Raw genomic sequence first — 18,573 nt, 5'->3', positions numbered from 1 at the left:
AGTCAGCACTCAACCGACTGAGCCACCCAGGTGCCCCAGTGTTGAGTTTGTTAAGTTCTTCATAGATTTTGGATAGTAATCCTTTATCTGATATGTCATTTGCAAGTACCTTCTCCCGTTCTGTGGATTGCCTTTTAGTTTTGCTGATTGTTTCCTTCACTGTGCAGAAGCTTTTTATCTTGATGAGGTCCCAATAGTTCATTTTTGCTTTTGTTTTCCTTGCCTCTGGAGACATGTCAAGTATGAAGTTGCTGCAGCTGAGGTCAAAGAGGTTTTTGCCTGCTTTGTCCTCGAGAATTGTGATGACTTCCTGTCTTATGTTTAGGTCTTTCATCCATTTTGAGTTTATTTTTGTGTCTGGTGTAAGAAAGTGGCCCAGGTTCATTCTTCTGCATGTCGCTGTCCAGTTTTCCCACCACCACTTGCTGAAGAGACTGTCTTTATTCCATTGGATATTCTTTCCTGCTTTGTCAAAGATTCATTGGCCATATGTTTGTGGGTCCATTTCTGGGTTCTCTATTCTGTTCCATTGATATGAGTGTCTGTTTTGTGCCAGCATCATACTGTTGTGATGATTACAGCTTTTTAATACAGCTTGACGCTTGGGATTGTAATGCCTCCAGCTTTTGTTTTCTTTTTCAGGATCGCTTTGGTTATTCGGAGTCTGTTCTGGTTCCATACAAATTTTAAGATCGTTTGTTCTAGCTCTGTGAAGAATGCTGGTGTTGTTTTTGATGTTATTTTGATAGGGATTGCTATGCCTAGATCCTTTAAATTAAAATTTCAGCTTGTGGCTCTAAATTCTCAAGGGCAATATTTCCTTTGTCCCCTGCCCCCCACTTCTACCCAGGTCCAAGGTCAAAGTAAACGAATATCCTCACCTCTTTTGGTGGGATATATATATATATATATATAGGTCACCAATTGTAGTAGTTTTCTGCTGTTGCTGTGTCAAATTGCCACAAACTTTGTGGTTTTAAACAACAAAACTTTATTATCTTACAGTTCTGGAGGTCAGAAATCCCAATGTAGATCTCACTGAGCTAAACTCAAGTTATCAGCAGGGCTGGGTTCCTTCAGGAGACTCGAGGGAAGAATCTGTTGTTGTTTTCCCCTTTTCCAGCTTCTACAGGCCGCCTGAATTCCTTGGCTCGCAGCCCCTTTGTCCATTTTTGAGGCCAGCAATGTAGCCTCTCTCCCGTGTCTCTCTGGCTGTGACCCCTGTTTCCACTGTCGCATCTCCTGTCACTCCCCTGCATCTGTCTTCCCTTTATAAAGATGCGTATGATGGCATTCGGGGCCACCCGGACATTCCAGGACAGCCTCCCCGTCTCAAGATCCTTGGCTTAATCCCATCTGCAATGTCCTTTTTGCCATGTAAGGTAACATATCCGCAGGGGCCCAGAGTTAGGACGTGGCCATCTTGGGGGGCTGGTATCCTGCGAAGCACGCGTATTGACAGCATTGCCCTTCAAGAGTACTGGCTTTATATGGGGGCCCAGGCATCACCTCCTGGCTCCCATGGGTGGCGTCCGGATAGCCATAGAGAGAGGGTGTGCGAGGAGGAGGGTGGCCTGGGCTCCTGTTTCCTGGGTGTAGATGCCCCTGGGACAGGAGCTAACCCAGGAGCTGTCTCACCCCTCTGGACTCAAGGACCCTCATTGTTTCTGACCTTGGAGCCTTCCTCTTATTTTCCCAGCAGCTCGGCCATTCATTCAAATGGTTTTAGGGGCTCTGGTGCAGGAGGGTTTCTCTGGACATATGGTCCGCACTGTTCACGAAGTCTCCACTACGCCCCCTTGCCCTGTCCACAGTTCCTGTCCACAGCTCCAGACACCCAGCCCCATTGGGGTCTGTTGTTTAATGTCTCCCCCCCCCCCCCGCCTCCGGGAAGTCGGCTCTGACTGGCAGTCATCTCTGGCTCGCTGCTGAGTCCCAGTCCCTAGCACGTGTGGCCCAGAGCCGAGGCTCGACGGGTCACGGGTCACGAGCGAATGGGCAGCTCGGCCGGAGGTTGGGCCACCTGGCCGAGTGGGCGCGGGATGGGAAATAGCGCCATGGGGGTGGGGTGGCGCTCAAGTCCCCAACCAGCACAGCACACGGCTCGGCACTACCACCCCCTTATGCCGCCTCCTTCCCCACCTTCCCCCAAACCCTCCGGGGTGCTCTGGAAGCAGCTCTCTCTGCTCAGTATCTTACATAAACTGTTTATTCAAGAACAATTAAAGAAAGCAACTGTGGTGCGGATTCCCCGGGGTGAGATGGCCGGGCCGGGTGTGTAAGCAGGCTGGTGTGCGTGTGTGAGCGCTGACACGCGGACGCGCGTGCGCGCCGCCCACGAAGGGCGTGGACTGCAATGAATGACTCTGTATATGCCGCTTGGCCCCTTCCCCGCCCCCCCCAAACCAACCGTGCCTATGTGGGGCCCGCCGCAGCAAAATTCAGGCCTTCTTCTTCCCCTTCCCCGCCCCCAGCTCTTGCTCTGAGACCCCCATCTCCTCTGGCCGCGGTTCGACCACCCTCAGTCACAAAGAGCTCCAGTGATCCCGTTAAGACATCTGGGGGAAGAGGGAAAAAAAGCATCTTTTCAAACGTCAAGTGGATAAACAGGGCGCCAGATGTGTGGCCAGGAACCCGCTCAGCAGCTCCCGGGCCAGCGCCCTCCCCTGTGGTGCCCGGCAAGGAGCCGCCCCGAGAGGGGCTGTCCGCATGGACGCTGGGCAGCCGGTGCACCTCCAAGCCTCAGCCCTGAGAGGCCCGAACCCTGGGCAGAGAAGCGGGGAGGTGACTACACCGGTGGTGAACCCTCCCCGTAAACAGCCATCGGGGGACAGGGATGGACTGGGAGCGGGCCCCTGCAGCACATGAGGTGGCCAGCGCAGGGGCCCGCCCTTCTGAAGGGGGAAGCCACCGGAAGGCTCAAGGCCCAGGAATAGGCAGCCGCTTGGAATGGTCCCTTGGAATGGGAATCCCCCCAACCCTACCCCCCCCCCCCCCGAGAGAAAAAAGTAACAGTCGCAGAAGAGGCAGGTTCTGGAGCGTGATTCCGCCCCGAAAGCGGCGCGGGTCAGGCTGGTGGCCCCGGGCCCTGCTTATAGGCACATTTAATAGGACTCCCGTGGATGGTTCAAGTGGGTAGGACAGGTCTCTCCCCGAGGCCACCCTGGAGGGGCTCCTGGCTCCAGCCTCTTCCCCACAGCCTTCCCATGAGGTATTATGCTCTCCCCCCCTCCCCAACTTGCTGCCTCCCTCTTCTGCCTCCCCCCAACTCCCCCCCCGCCCCACCCCCGCACATGGGTGGTCAGGGGCACCCATGGGGGGGGTGGAACGGCGCCCTATGTGGGGTCCAGCTCAAAGACACCGTCGCTGGTGGGGGTGGTGAAGAAGGACGGTGGGTCGGAGGTGGCCGACTCCTGCCCCCCGCTGCTGCGCTCACGGGCGCGCCTCTCCTCCAGCCGCAGGCTCCGCTCGAAGTCTAGCAGCTGCCCCATGAAGTTGAAGTTGGGTGAGATGTTAGACTTCTTCCTCTTGACCAGGTCATAGGCATCGTTGAGTGAGAGGTGGCGCTTCTGCATGAGGTAGGCCACAGTGACGGTGACAGAGCGGCTGACGCCTGCCAGGCAGTGAACGAGCACCCCGCAGTTCTGCGACAAGGCCTCATCTAGATGGGGGCAGAGCGGGGGTCAGTGTGACCTGCGGGCCCCGCTCCGCCCTCTTGGAACCGAGTGGCTCTGGCCGGTTTGGCCTGGGAGCCCTGTCCTGCCTGAGGAGTCCAGGGGCTTTCGCCGGTGGCCTCCGGGAGCTGGTGCCGGCACTGCCCGCCCCCAGAAGAGCCGCTCCGATTTTGGGCTCTGCGGACGGCAGCCAAGTGCATCACGGGGCCCTCATGGGGGAGTGAGAGAGGCCAGGACCCAGGCCTGGGGGGGCAGGGGGCAGGGGGGCAGAGGGGGCCGAGCAGACTCACCAATGAACGCGATGGCCTCAGGAAAGAACTGGGACAGGTTCTGGCTCCAGTGGTCGGAGATGGGGATCTGTTTGTAGTGAAACTCGCCGTTCTTCTCGAAGACGTTAGGCAGGTTGGGGGTGACGTTGAGGATGTAGCGGATGCCCAGCTTGGCCAAGCTCTCCACGTTGGCCGAATCCCGGGCACTGCCCAGGTAGAGGTTGGGCAGGATCTGGACAGGGAAGGATGGCAGCAGCCCCCCTGGGGGCGGCGTGGCACCCTCCGAATCCAGGCCACAGCTCATGGAGTCGCGGTCAGGCTCGGATTCCGCATCAGAGTAGTCCGAGCCCAGGCACAGGCCGCCCAGCCCCACCACTGGGCTGGGCACTGGGGCTGTGCTTGGGCCACCCCGGCTGCTGAGGCTGGTCTCACACAGGTGGGGGCACTCTGCCTGGAATCTGCTGAAGCCACCTGGGAGGGGAGAGGAGGACCGTCCTGTCGATTTGGCCACCTGGGCAACCAAGCACCCCTGGCTGGGGATACGACTCAGACACCCGAGGGGGCTTGCAGAGGTCCCCAAAGGGAACTCAACAGTCAGCAACCTGGGGCGCCTGGGTGGCTTGGTCGGTTAAGCGTAGGACTTTGGCTTGGTCATGATCTCACGGTCAGTGAGTTCGAGCCCCGTGTCGGGCTCTGTGCTGACAGCTCAGAGCCTGGAGCCTGCTTCGGATTCTGTGTCTCCCTCTCTCTGCCCCTCCACTACTCATGCTCTGCCTCTCTCTCTCTCTCTCAAAAATAGGTAAACACTTTTAAAAATTGTAAAAAGAGGAAAGGTTCAGATGTGAGTTCTGTCCCTGGGTGCTTCCCCCATCCAGCTCAAGCAGGAGCACCCCAAGAGGCAGGAGCCTGAGAGCGAGCGCATCATTCCTCCTGGGTCGATTCAAAGTCCCAAGAAGTGAGCATCTCCTTCGTGTATGGATAACTATTTTCCCGGGCTAGGTGTGGGGCCTGGACATCCGACGCTTTATAGGTTTCTGTGTCCCCGTGCATTCAGAATGGAGCAAGGGACAACAGTCCAATGAGCCGCCTTGATGGGGAAGTGGGGAGCTGGCTCTGCAGGCTCCTGGGAACCCTGTCCCTACCCTGGGCCTCTGGGTGTGTGTTTGGCTCCTCAAGGAGCCAACAGGCCTGTATCAGCCTATCCCTTTCCGTCCCCCAGCCCGTGGCTATGATGGGACAGGTCTCTGCTTCCTCCTACCTTCACTGCTTTTCTCTCTCTCTCTCTCTCTCTCTCTCTCTCTCTCTCTCTCCCCCACCACCCCTTCCCCATTCCGGAGCCTTTGCAGAGCGGGGATTTGTCCTCTTGTGCCCCTGCCTCCTTTGCCCGCGGCAGAGCAGCTGCGGGGGCGGGGTGGGGGTGGTGACGTCCTCCCGGGAGATTGGGAGTCGCACTTGGTACTCTATTGTTGAGCGTCCCCTGAGGCAGGGCTGGGCAGGGCAGGGCAGGGCAGCCGGATTCTCCCCATTTTCCAGACTCAGAAACTGGGGCTCTCCAGGGCGAAGGGCTTGCCCCAGGTCTTTCTCAGGGGAGAGTGGATCTCAGCTCCACTTTAGGTAAAATAAGGCTGGGCTTGCCCAGGGACAAATGCATTAGGACCCCCCCCCCGCCCCCCGGGGAAGCTGTGGCCCTGCGAGCCCCCGGGGGCCCGGGGCCCTTCCCAGGCCGGTGCCCCGCGCCAGCGCCCGCACGTACCCTGGAGGTAGTATGCCAGGTAGCCTTCCTCGCGCAGCTTCTGCAGCAGGGTGCCGAGCACCGAGTCGGCCTCCCACTCGTCGGCGTCCGCCTCCCCGCGCCGGTGCCGGCCCCCGCCCTGGTCGTACAGGAGCACCGGGGCGGGCGGGGGCGGCTGCAGCGGCGGCCCGGGCAGCAGCGCGCGAACCGACAGGGCCCCCCGCCGCAGGCGGCGCAGCAGCAGCGCGGGCAGGGCCACGCTCAGCGCCCCGCCGATGCGCGCCGACTCGTACAGCTCGCGGCTTCTGCAGTCGAGGAGCAGCAGCCGAGGCCGCGGGGGCGACAGCTCCCGCCGCAGCCACAGGCACGAACGGCCCAGACCCTCCATGGGCTCGCGGCTCCCGGCCCGTCCGCCCGCCGGCGCTGCGGAGAGAGGGGCAGGCGCGCGGCGTGAGCTCGCGTCCCCCGCGCCCGGCCGCCAAGAGGCCGAGACGTGAAGCCCACCCCGCATGCCCAGGGCGGGCGCCGAGAGCCCCGCAGGGACACCCCTGCACGGCCCGCTTCTCTTCTCACGCCCCCTCCCTCGGCGAGGACGCGCGGAGGGGCGCCTCGAGCCCTCGGAGGAGGAAAACGCCTGGCGCGGCGGCCGGCTCCTGGAGGGGAGGAGGGAGAGGTCCTCCAGGAGAGGAAGGCCGGGTGTCCGATGGGCCCTCGGAGCGCCGCTGGGGCCGCCTGAGGCTACGGCCACCCCGCAGCACACCCCCTTCCCGCGGCTCTCGCTTGGCCTGCCCGCAATCGCTCCCCAAGTTCAAGCTTCCGACTTTGGGGGTGTGTGCTCCGGCAGAGGCGGCCGGGGGAGTAGAGGTGGCGCCGAAGGGATGGGCCTGAGCTGGCCTCCTCGGAGCTGACCCGGCCCCGGTGGCGCCCGGGAGGAGGAAACGGGAGGCAAGAGACCTGGAGGGTGATCGCGCGGCGGGCTGCCGCGGGCAGACGTCCGAGCCGAGGCCAGCGCGCGACGCGGGGCTCGGTTCCCCCGGTAGGGCGTCCCCGGGCCCGGCCTCCGGGGAAGAGGGCGGGGTGGCGAAGCAGGCGCGCACGTGGACGCTGAGTCCCGCGCAGCTCTCCAACCGGCAGCTTCCTGGCAGCGGGACCCAGCTTCCACCTTGGAAGCCGCTGCCTTTGGACGTGGAGTTGCCGTTTGGAGGGGCGGGGCAGCGGGGGCGGGCTCAGGGGGGCCGGCGAGCCAACGGGTGCCAGCGAAGCAGTCGGGTGGGCCCCCAAGTGGCGCGCTGAGCTGGGGCTCGCACCGAAGCGGGACCGGGCCCGGGGCAGAGGCCAAGGGCAGGTCAGGGGCCCAGCAGGTGACCAGTCTCAGTTCTTCTGCCCCGCTAGAAGTAGGGGGGAGGGACAGGGATAAGAGCCCAGTGCCCCTGCCCCAGAAGCTGCCGCCCAGCCCTACTCACTCGTTGACCCTGGACCATCACGTCCACTGACTGGACTTTAGTGACCCCATCTCTCTAATGGGCTCATCACAGTCAGCACCTCGAGCTACTGTGGGATGCCACTGAAATCATGGAGGGGAGGAGGAAGCCAGACCAGAAACCCATTGCTGTCTTCTGGCCCAGAACTCTGCCCAAGGGCTAGGAGGACAGATGACAGCTTCTGGGCACCCGCCCCCCCCCCCCATAGCTTCCCTCACACATGGCCTTAGCCAGCCAGGAGCCCTGAGTCCCCAGTCCCTAACTGAGGTGCTCCGCTCTTAACCACGTCACTGTCCCAGGAATCATCCCTGGCCTCTCCCTCTGCCTCCTCCCTGGTCAAGAGCCAAGTAGTTTCGACTTAAATTCATCTCTTACACCTGTACTCTGCCCTCTGCTCCCCGCAGTGAGGGCTCGTGCTGGCCAACTCTTGACCAGGTCCCCGTCACAGCCTCCAAAGCCCTCTCTCCCTGCCTCCACATCATTTGTTCATCAGAGGCCAGTGGCCTCCATACCTTCCATGGACACAGGATGACGAACAGGCAGGACACACAGGGTCCCTGCTTGCTCAGCACTCCCAACTTAGCCGCACAGGTCAGTAATAGGGAGACTGAACTCGATAATGCGGGGTGTGATAAGTGTCCCTTCCCTGCTTAAAACCCATCAAAAGCAAACACCAGAGTTGAAGAAAAATGTACAGCAGGTAAGATAAAGCTCATACAAATTAATCAAAAGGTTAAGGCTCCAATAAATGTGCAAGGAACTAGAAAAGACCGCGCGAGGAAAGAAATGCAACCTTTGGGGGAAGAAGTTTCCACCTCAGGTATGGAGGGAAGGCAAACAAAACAAAACAAAACAAAACAAAACAAGGTGACGGTGGAAAACAAGGTAACACTTTCCACCTAGTACATTGGTAAAATGTTCTCAAAGTGAATACACCCAGTGCTGCTCTTATCTGCATGGCCCTTCTGGAAATTAGTTTGGTAACAGGCATCCGGAGCTAGGAAGAAATCCACACCCTCTGGCCGCTGCTCGGAATCTATCCCAAAGAACTAACTAAAAGAAGGCAGAGCTATGCACACAGGGTGGGCACCACAAGATGTGCAACTAAGGCGGGAAGGACACAAAAGCACTGGAGGGCGGACGTTTCGGATAATTAAGTTCAGTGCCACCTACAAAGTCTCCTCTGTTCATCAGAGCCACAGAGGAAGAGGAGACAACTCAGGAAGGAATACTAGGGACAGGACAGGTTGTTGGGAGCCGGGCCCTCAAAGGGGCCGCCATTGTCCCCCCTCCTTCCCTCCTCCCTCCCTGGCCCAGCCGGGCTGCCTGGGACTCCTCTCTGGCTACAGCCCACAGTGTCCTGGCCTCTGGGAGTCCAGGGATCCAGGGGTCTTAGGGAGCTGGGCCGTGCCCTCCTGCTCCCCAGCCCAGGCCTCCGTCCTCTGTAGCCTGTTCAGATTCTGCTCCTTTTCCAGACCCCCCCCCCCCCCCCCCCGCCCTGCCAAAGCACCCTCCTCTGAGCAGCCTTCCTGTGGCCTCCTTGGTCTGTGCTGTAAGCCTCAGGTCCCTGACGCTGCAATGCCTGGGAGCTGCTGCAGATTCGGAGGCTGCTGCGGCCAGAACAGGACCCACGAGCACTCCCCCCGCCCCGTGGTCTCGCCTGCTCCAGGGCAGGGACTCTGTCTTCTGTCCTGTCCTTTCCCTCACATCCTAGCTCCCAGAGGCAGAGGTGGGCTGCCACCTGGACTTGGGCCTCAAGTCTCGGGGCTCCCTCCGGCCCGCTGCAGCTGGGGAAGGAACTCTGGGGCGGGCCTGGTTAAAACCACCAAGGACTTCTGCAGTGTGCCCGCCTGGAGTGCCTGGCTTGGCCGAGTTGTGGGCGGTGGCAATGCTGGACAGGGAGGTGGAGGGGTGCGGGGCGACCAGCCCCCCTGTCGTGGGGAGTCAGTGTGGCTGGAGAGAGGGCAGCCGGCCCCTTAAGGGGTAGGAGCTCCTGAGGTGCCCAGGCATGCTTTCTAGAGAGGGATCCCTGGAGGAGGCGAGGGGAGCCTGTCTGGGAAGAGGAGGGTGGGGGCGGCCTGGGGCGCGGGAGGGAGGCAACTTCAGCACCGGTGAAGGGAGAGGAAACTTGGCTCCAAGAAACTCTCCCAGAGCGGGGCTGTGCCGGAGCCTGTGGCTCCCAGCGCCTGACGAGGGGCTCCCCCTGCGCGCCTGGCGCTGGACCGCTGCGGGCAAGCCCACCCATCGGGTGAAAAGGATCGGGAGGAGGGGCCGTGTTCAACCTCGCAAGTGAGTACTCAGTGCCCGGCGCCAGCAGCGCCCGCTGCGCCAGCCGCAGGACAAACTGGAACCTGTTGCCATCTCCGCACTGCGGGGCTGAGCGCAGCCAAGCCCCCCCCCCCGCCCCGCCCCGCCCCCAGCGACCCTGGCCGGCCCGCCCGCACTCGGGGTTCCCCGTAGCACCTGCTCTGGGCGCCGGCCCTGCCCCGCGGGCTGGGAGCGTGCTGGGCTGGGGAGGCAGCGCAGTGCGCCCGGCCTCGCGGAGGCCCGCACGGCGGGTGGAGCCAGGCCGCGCGCTCGCCGCAGGGTGGGAGCTGAGCCTGACGCCCCGGTCCCGCCGGGCGTCCCCGGCCTCCGCCCGACCCGGCCGGTGCCCCTCGCAGGCGGCGGGGACGCGGCGGCCCGTAGGCCCCGCGCGCGCCGTGTGCGCCCTCTGGTCTCCCGGAGCCTCTGGAGAGCGGCGCCCCGCCTCGCCCGCCACCCCTCACCCCGAAATGCACGGTTCTCTCCGGGCCGAATGGCAGGATTTCGGCTGTCGCGGCCCAGTCACATGGCCAGGAGGAGCACAACTCCCAGCGACAGCGTTCCTGCCAAATCCAGTGTCTTTTCCACCAAATCCACTTTCCGCCGGGGATGGCTTTCTGCTTTTCCTGGTCGGTGTTCTCGCTGGACTGGGAGTTCCTCCAAGGCAGGAGCGGGCCCCAAGCTGGCCCCAGCCCCCAGCGCAGGGCTTGGCGTATGCCCGGCGCTCCCGGAAGAAATGCTTGTTAACAAAGAAGGCGTGAATGAATGAAACCAATTGTTGCATGAGGAAGCCCTGGGGGGTGCTGGTCGTGCTGTTTCTCCCCGCGGGTCACACCCCCCCCCCCACACACACCACGGACACGCACAGGCACACATGCACGCCCAGCCCTGCCCTCACGGCACACGCGGAGAGGCACACACACTGTGTCGGACTCCCGTCCTCCTGGAGCCGACCTACTACGTGCCTGTTCGGCAACTGGCGTTCCTTTGGTTCCAGCTGGGCTGCCTCCATTTCGGTGCCCGCCTCTCCCTTCCTCCTCCCCCAGCCCACATCTAAGTATGGTACCTTGCACCCCAAGTGCCTGCTTTATCTCTTAGGGAAGAGGCCAGGCCAGTCGCTGGGGGAGATTCAAGGTCTGTTTAGGGAGGCACCTGGCAGGGATGCGAAGACTGCTGCAGCCTCTAGAGCCCGCGTGCCAGGTGTCAGGGGTGGTGGTGGGAGGGCCTCGGGGACGTGCTGGGGGTGTGGGGGGCTATCTGCGATGGGGCCAGGGAGCATAAATCCAGCAGGCGTGCGTACGTGCTGGGGTGTGTGTGAGCGTGCACGCTGGGGATGCTAGGGGTGTGTGCCTGGGGAATGGGCCCGGTGTGGGGTGTGGGGAGCCGGCTGCTGGGGCATGAGTTAGTTCTGGGGCTTCACTCAGGGGTAGGTGGGTGGCAGCAGTGTCTCTGGGCTGGGAACGTGGGTGGAGTGTCTGTAATGAGCATATGGGGAGTTGGAGATGGTGGTGGCACCGTGAGGGGAGCTATGTTAGTGCAGATATGGCAGGGATGGATTGTGTGTGTGTGTGTGTGTGTGTGTGTGTGTGTGCGTGCGCGCGCGCGCGCGCGCGCGCCTGGGTGTGTACTGGGTCTGGGATGGGTGCTAGCCTGAGTTGGGGGCAGCGCTGGCTGGTGGGCTAGGGGCTGCTGCTGTGCTCACTGCAGGGACTAGGTCTGCGGTGCGTGGTTGATGCGCGCGCGTGCAGAGGACAGGGAGGTGCACGGGCGGGATGCGGGGGGTGTGCGGTGACAGGATCGAGTGGGTCTCGCAGGGGCGCGTGCGTCGGCCCCGTGGGCTACGCTTTGGCAAGACTTTGGGGTGCAGGGTGGAGGAGCTCACGTCGGAGGGGGCGGCCGGGCTGGGTGGGGGTGGGGTGGGTGGGTGCCGGGGAGCCGCGTGCTCCGCTCACCTCCGCTCACCTCCGCTCACCCCGGATCCGCTCGGCTTCCAGCGCCGGCTCCGCGCGTCGCGGCCGGGAAGTTTCCGAAGCCCAGGCGGCGGGAAGCGCCACCGCCGCCGCCGCCGAGCGTCACCGGAGCCTCAGGCGGCGGCCTCGCCTGAAGCCGAGGGGCCGCCGCCGCCGCCGCCGCCGCTGCGGAGGGAAACTCCAAATCCCGCCTCCGCCGCCGCCTCCTCCCTTCCCGTCGCCGTCTTCTCCGCCCCCTGCCCAGGAGGGGCGATGTCGCCGGCGGCGCGCAGGGAGGGAGAGGGGAGGGACCGCGCGGCCTGCCCGGCGTCTCCCTCCACCTCCCCCGCCCCCGCCCGCCTTCCTCCCACCTGCGAGACTGTCCGCTCTGCCCGCCGCGGACCCTCTGCGCGGGAGGCTCGCGGCATGGGGTCCGCGGGCTCAGGGCGCGGGAGTGGGGTGGGGAGACCCGACCCAGGCTGGACCTGGGCTGGGGGAGGGTTGCCCCGAAGACTCCGTGCTGGCGCCTCTGCTTCCAGCGAGGGAAGCGAAGGGGCCCGTGGAGGACCGGGCACAGCTGGGCCCCTGGGGCCACCTCCTACTGCCACGCGGGAGAGGGCACGAGGTCCGTCTGACTACTGCAAATCCCCCCCCCCACCCCCGCCCCCAGCTCCCAGGTCCCTCCGCACTGTCTTCCATTCTCGTGTATCAGATTCTGGCTAATAATAATAGCGTTTGAGCCTCAGTGCCTGGAAGGGGTGGAGCCAGGACGTTGGGGGAGGGCCTGAGAGGGGGCCTTGTCACCAGGCCCACTTTGCTTTCTTCGGCACCAAAGGCCATAAGCATCTCCATCGAGGACCTCATTTTGTCCTTACGCCAGTCTGGGAGTCAGAGGGGATCTGGCTAGGGAAACTGAGGCACTGGTTTCCTGGTGTCACGTGGCGACGTGGCGGTGGAGCCCCACCGGGTTCAGAAGCCCCAGCTGAGTGTGAACAAGGAGACTCAGTGGATTCTCTGCCCCGCTCACTGCTGTGGGGAGGAGGAGGCGGGGAGGAGCACAGAGGGGCTCCCGCCTGAGTCACGGGTGAGTTGGCCCCCCCTGGAATGGGGCACGAGGGATGCCGAAAAGCGGCACGATCGCTGTGGGCTGCTGTAGACCAGCTTCTGGCAGGGTCTCCCGTGCCTCTGCTCAGGGAGATCAGAGTGAGGCGAGGCGAGGCCAGGCTGGGGCGACATGGAGAGGGAGGCGGGCAGGGCTGGGATGCCAGCAGCTCCATGGATGAGGGGGCAGCCAAGGGAGGCCTGGCTGCCTGGCTCCTGTCTGCAGCACTGCTGAATTCCCCTGAGTCATTTCCCGGAAAAGAGAGGAGAGGGGCAGCTTTGTCTCTGGTGCCTCAGTTTCCTCATCTGTACAGCTGGGGGGAGGGGAGGAGGACCTCATGGTCTCCCAGGGCCCTCTGGGACTGGCCTCACTGCAGTTTGGACCCATGAGACGGGGCGAGCAGAGCCCAGCTGCTGCCGCTCTGGCAGACCCGCCTTGCCCTTTGACCCCTTCCAGCCTCAGCGGGACGCTCACTCTCCCAGCCCACCCCCTGCTCTGGCCCCTGGCCTTCCTAGGTTGTAGCTCCTGGAAGGTGCATCCGGCAGGCAGGCCCAGGGAACCCCAGAGCCAGGCTGGCACTTTCTTCTCCCCTTCGGCGTCAGGGCTCCGGGGGCCAGTGTGGAGCCAAAAGGCCATAACAGCACCTGACAGGTGAGCAAACCAGGCTGTGCAGGGGCCCTGCTGCTCCGACCCTGTGCTCCTCCGACCGGCCCGCATGTGCTGAAAACACATGGAGACCACAAAAGATAAGGCTCTGTTTCCTGCCCCCAATGCCGCCCCCCTGCCCCGGCCCAAGGCACTCAGTCAGCCCCCCGGCAAAGACTTGGTGAGCTGACTCAGAGGACTTTCTGGAAAGGTTGGATAACCAGTCCCCACCTCCCCACCCCCATGCCGTGCTTAAGTGACTCAGGGCCCAACAGGCTGGAGGAGGAACATTTGGACCGAATGCTGCTGTCCCCCACCCCTGCAGAGCTCCCACCCCAGCCCTGCCACGGGGCCTCTGCTCTCCAGGCAACAAGGCCCACCCAGTGCTGGAAGAGGAGAAGGCAGAAATGGCCAGGCCAGGCCGGGGACTTAGCGAGCGAGGCCTGACTGTACACCCTGTTGAGGAATAAAATGCGAATCCTTCTAGAAGAGGACTTGAGTACCAGGCCAATTGTGTTGGAACCGAGGTTGTTCTGAAGACGCAGCTGGGCCTCCCTCTCCAAAGCCGCCCAGCCCGCGTGCTCACTCCCGTCCATTCCCGACAGGACGGGAATCTCAGCCGAGCTGCCGGGCAGCCCCGAGACTCTCTGTCCTCAGCACCCCTGCCCCCTTTGCCACCAGAACCCTGAGGCACGAGGCACACCGCGGCTCTGCTGCTCTGGGCCTCGGGCCGAAGACAGCCGTACCTGTTAAGCCCGTTTTCCAGGTCTCGATTCCGGGCCGCTTTCCAGGCAAGCAAAGTTTGAGGAGAGGCCCTACCTCCCGTGGGCCTGGCACGGAGATCCTGCTCCCGTCTGGGGGGCCCTGGCACGTGGGCACACCACACCTGAGGCTTTATTTCTGGGCACCCACGGGGTGCTACCCGAAGCCGTTAGCCCCCGTGACACCGCCCACCCTGCTCCCGGCCCCCCGGCCACCATCACTGTCACTCCGGTCACTCCACGGCTGGGTGCCGCCGTTCGCCCTGCCCCTCCCCCCACGTGAGGTGCTGTAGCCAGCATCTTCTAGGCGCGTCATGCTACCGGCTGCCATGCCTTCAGGAGCGTCCTAGACCCTGTTCTGGAGCACCCTACCTGCCTGCGGCGGCTCCCAACAGGGCCAGGGCCAGACATTTTAAACCAAATGCACATCCTGGGGTCTGCACTTGCAGCTGAGGTGACAGGAGGGAGCGACGTGAGAGGAGGGACAGGAGAGGTGCACAGCGATTGATTTCTGAGGGGCCGTGACCTCGGGAGCCATTAACACCCCCGTTCTGGGAGGGCTCAGGTTCAGGTTCAATGACCCGGTTATAAACCCCCTCCGGCCAGCTGTGCGGGCTCCCTCTCCTTGTCTTGTCCTCCCGAGAAGCAGTGCGCGTGTCTGGATATACATTACAGATGATATAATCCTTTTACCGGGAGAGAGCCGGACGCCCACACCCATCGGCTGGACGGGCAAAGGGAGGTGAGTGGGGAAGACGAGGGAGGGGGGCAGCCCCTCCAGCCCCCATGCTACGGAAGGGGAGGAGACAGAAGCAGGTGGCTTCCTGGCTTGTCCCAGGCAAGTTGAGGGCTGAATGGGGCAGAAGAGAGGGGAGCCAGAACGGCGGGGGAGACTGGGGGTACGCAGAGCCTGCAGGGAGTTGCTCCCTTGCAGTGGACCCCCGTCCACCGGCTGAGCTGCGGAAGGTCTCCGAGCGGCCCACCCACCTTTCCGGCTGCGTGTCTCCTGCGTGTCTCCTGACCGGAACGCGCCTCTTGAGTTGGAGCATCTCATCCTGGGAAAGAAGATAATATATAGAACAGGAAGTGAGGCCAGGCCCAGGCGGCTGCTCATTTTGACCCTTTGCCCTGGCTCAAATGTCTGCGGGGGTGGGGAGGGGGTTAGTGAGGGCGCTGTGTGTCCCCACCTGCGACCGTGCTCCTCAGGGGTCTGCCCCCTTCCGTCACGGGATTGAGAACAAAGTCTGGCTGCTTCTCCGCCGTGTCCCCCGCGTCCCCTCTCAACACTGCAGGGCCCAGGCTGGGCCCTGTTGGCTCCTTGCACCCAGACCAAGGCCGGACACCCCGCTGGCCGGGTCAGGTGCGGCTCTGGGGTCGGGAGGCACCGAGCCCTGCTCTGCTCCTCTCCGTGGAGAGACGAGGACGAGGACCCCAGCCAGGCTGCAGCCTCCATAGAGGGACTGCTTGGGCCCTGGGGGCTTGGGTCTGGTCCCAGTCATTCTTGGCTGGAGGGGGCGGAATATGGCCAGCTACCTGGCCAGAGCAAGGAAGGAGACAGCTCTTGGTTGCAGAGGGACCCTGGAGAGGTGTCCACGTGGTCCGAATTGGCAGAGAACCGACTGCGGAGAGGGCCTGGTAGGACCGTTGAATCCAGGCCAGCCCCGCCAGGGTAGAGCCCGAGGCTGTGGCTCCAGGGTGACAAAGACGGGCCTGTAGATGAGGGCCTTTGCCTCTATCACCCTTTCTTGGCCCTGCCCCCATCCCGCACACAGCCCCCCCGGCTCTCGCTGCCCCCTCCCCACTTTCCTGCTTGAGAGGTTCGCCACAAGGAAGGCTCGGGATATTTCTGCCAGCTCTGTGGGGATTTTTCCTGTCTAAATTTAGAGAGCAGCTCTTACCCCGCAGTACCTGCTTCCCACATTGGTGACTGATTTGCATCCTGCGAGCGCCCAGCGGAGAGGAGAGTGTGCAGGTGTGGTGCCATGTGACCACCGCCCCTCGGGGCTGGTCCCTGGGCTGAGAGAGGGGGAAGGAGAGGGAGGGGAGGGCCGGGACTCGGTGGCCAGGAAGCCGGAGGGATGGTTCATATCCACGGAGAGGCGGGAAGGGGATGGCCCAGGCCTCGCGCTCAGAGTCCGGCAGGCACACGGCCCGGCCCCGCACGGTGGCCCTCTCGGTGGGGCACTGTGATGCGTCCCCGAGCCCCTTGCAGGCCCGCGGAGGCTAGAGCAACAGCCTCAGAGCCGTCTCCGTCTGTCGCTGTGTGCCTCCGCGGTGCAAAGAGTCTGCGCTCCGTGCCGGCCGCCTCCCGCAGGGGCCCACGGAAGGACCTCAGCCACGACGCCCGGCGGGCGGCGAGCTGCCAGCCCGGCCCTCTCCTCCCTACCCGGTTGCCAGCGTCGTGTCACCACCGCGGGGAGAAAGGATGGGGACCGTGGGGGCTCTGGGAGTCAGGGTTCAGCCCCGGCTGCTCTGGGGTCCCGTTTGCCTCTGCCGTCACCAACCTGGAGCAGTGGCCCGAGCCTTCCAGCAGTGCAAGCGTCTCTTCAGTGGACCCCCGCTCTGGGGCCGCTGTCGGCAACCACGAGCCTAGCCCCGGACCCGCTGCGTCAACCCGGAAGACAGCTCTCGGGACCCGCCGTCGCAGAGCTGGCCAGAGCCACAGGGACTGTGAAGGCGGCCTCGGCCTCCCTGGGGCACTCCTGGCTCGAGCTGCCTGTTCTCTGTAGCCACAGAGGAGAACGGGGCTGTCGAGGATCGGGTCCCCAAGATATAAGCCTAGGAGGATTTCCCAATCGTCAGAGCGAACTTCCTGTGCTCCGCTCCCGGTGGCAGCCCCATCCACCGTGGCCTGCCCAGACAGGCTCTGTGGGTTGCGAGGGATAGAATTATCCAGAAGCTGTCTTCAGGAAGGGGGACCTGTGGGTGCCCAGAATGCCGTACCCTTCTTAGCCGAGCCTACCCTTCCCCCATGGCTCCCGCCCCTGTGCCCCCGCGCCCGGCGCTGGCCCCTGGCACCCCTGGCGTCGGCCCCACCTCTGCCCAAGCCCCTCACCAGCCCTCAAGATCCTCCCCTGACGTCCATGCGTCCATGCCTTCAGAACGCAGACGCTCCCGCGGCCCGGCTCCCCTCTGACCTCTGGCCCGTGGGGGCTGCTCCTTCTGCCACCCCCCCCTCCCCCCAGAGCTCCAGGCCGGCGGGCATCACTTTGCTTCCCAAGACCGCGGCCCCCAGTTGTCAGTTCAAGCCCCGTGTTGGCCTCTGCCGACTGTGAAGCCTACTTCAGAGAAAAAAACAAGGCACCGAGAGTGCGGCTCCCGGACATGACGCGACCACCCTCCCGTCAGGGTCCAGGGCCTCCAAGGTTTTCCTCCTCAGCCCTCAGCGCCTGGTTACAGGTCCACTCCTGGGGCCCCGACTCTGGGCTCATGGCCTCTTCCCCGCCACGCCAGCCCTCATCCTCAGAATGGCCCAGCTGAGCCTCTGCTCGTCGCTGCTGCTCTGGTGGCCCCGTCTACACTCGGACACGCACTGTCAGTCTGTACATCTACTCGCTCCTGGCCAGCCTCCTTCCCACAGCTCCCGGTGGCCACTCCCGGCCAGTAGGTCTCCTGGAGCCCAGCTCCGGCCTGTCCCTCCCGGCAGGCACCTTTGCCACCCACATCGTCAAGCCCTTGCCGACGGGTCAGGCGAGAGCCGCCTGGACTTCCGGCCCTTCCCCGGTCAAAGCCGCCAGCAGCCGTGGCCCCGGTCACCTGGCATCCAAGCTTGGAGGAGGCGGAGTCCCCTTCCTGTCCCTCAGGCGCCCCGTCTCCTGGGCCCCTGGCCTCTGCCCCGCGTGCTGCGTGCTCGGCTGCCCTCTTCGGTCTTGCTCTTCGTCACCCCCTCCTCTGTCCCCCGCTCCCGCTCTTCTCCACGCCGTTCCGGCCATCTCTCCCAAGCTCCACGGCCCCCATTCTGCCCTACGTGTTCCTGCCCGTGACCTCAGCTCCTCTCCTGGGTGATGACTGTGACGTCAGCGTCTCTTGGGGGCCACACCCACAGTTCCAACTGGCAACTGGCCCCGGCCGCCTGAATGCCCCACGACCCCACAGGGGACTCACTGTCTCCGCTCCCTCTCGCTCCACCGCCCCTCACGGTTTCTGATGACTTCACCACTTAAAGAGCTTGCAGGTGCATCACCCCTTGTCCCTGGCCGGGCTCTGCCCTCTCCTCACTCTCAGAAGCCTCCAGGCTCCGCTCTCCCACCCAGCCCCTGTGTGGCAGGTGCAGCAATTGTCCCCTCCTCCAGCGCCCTTCAGTGGGCCCGAGTGGCCTCAAGGACAATGTGCACATGCCACAGCCCATGGGCCTCCCAGGCCCCAGTTCACTACTGGTGGTGGCCAGAATGCACCAGGACGTCTTGGGTGGCTTTGCCTCATCCTCTGAGACTGAGCACCACTTCCTGCACTAAGGAGGCAGGTCCCTGTGCCTTATTCTAAATAAGCTCATGTTCCGAGGTTCCGGGTGGACCTATGTTACGTGGGTCCACCCTGCCACCCACTTGGTCATGCCCTGTGTCCCCGATTCGTGTCTGGCCCATGGGAAAGATACATTGCCGCCATCCTGCCATCCCCCAGAGACTTCACCTGCCACGCGCACTGCCCGTAGGTCCC

The 18,573-nt window shown here is 63.4% G+C and overlaps 1 protein-coding gene across 1 annotated transcript; it reads right to left on the bottom strand.

Moving 5' to 3' along the window:
* Positions 1-3,335: 3,335 nt before the first annotated feature.
* On the bottom strand, positions 3,336-6,063 carry DUSP9 (dual specificity phosphatase 9). The gene is made up of 3 exons (XM_042974643.1): positions 5,697-6,063; positions 3,965-4,414; positions 3,336-3,661 (listed from the first exon to the last, which is right to left on the bottom strand). Exons 1-3 carry the CDS (start codon positions 6,061-6,063, stop codon positions 3,336-3,338), a joined length of 1,143 nt encoding a protein of 380 aa, XP_042830577.1.
* Positions 6,064-18,573: the final 12,510 nt, after the last annotated feature.

The sequence above is a fragment of the Panthera tigris genome, chromosome X, assembly GCF_018350195.1.
Source record: "Panthera tigris isolate Pti1 chromosome X, P.tigris_Pti1_mat1.1, whole genome shotgun sequence".
NCBI classification, from domain to species: domain Eukaryota; kingdom Metazoa; phylum Chordata; class Mammalia; order Carnivora; family Felidae; genus Panthera; species Panthera tigris.
The sequence above is the reverse complement of the archived record's forward strand: the minus strand, read 5'-3'. Positions and strand labels throughout refer to the sequence as shown.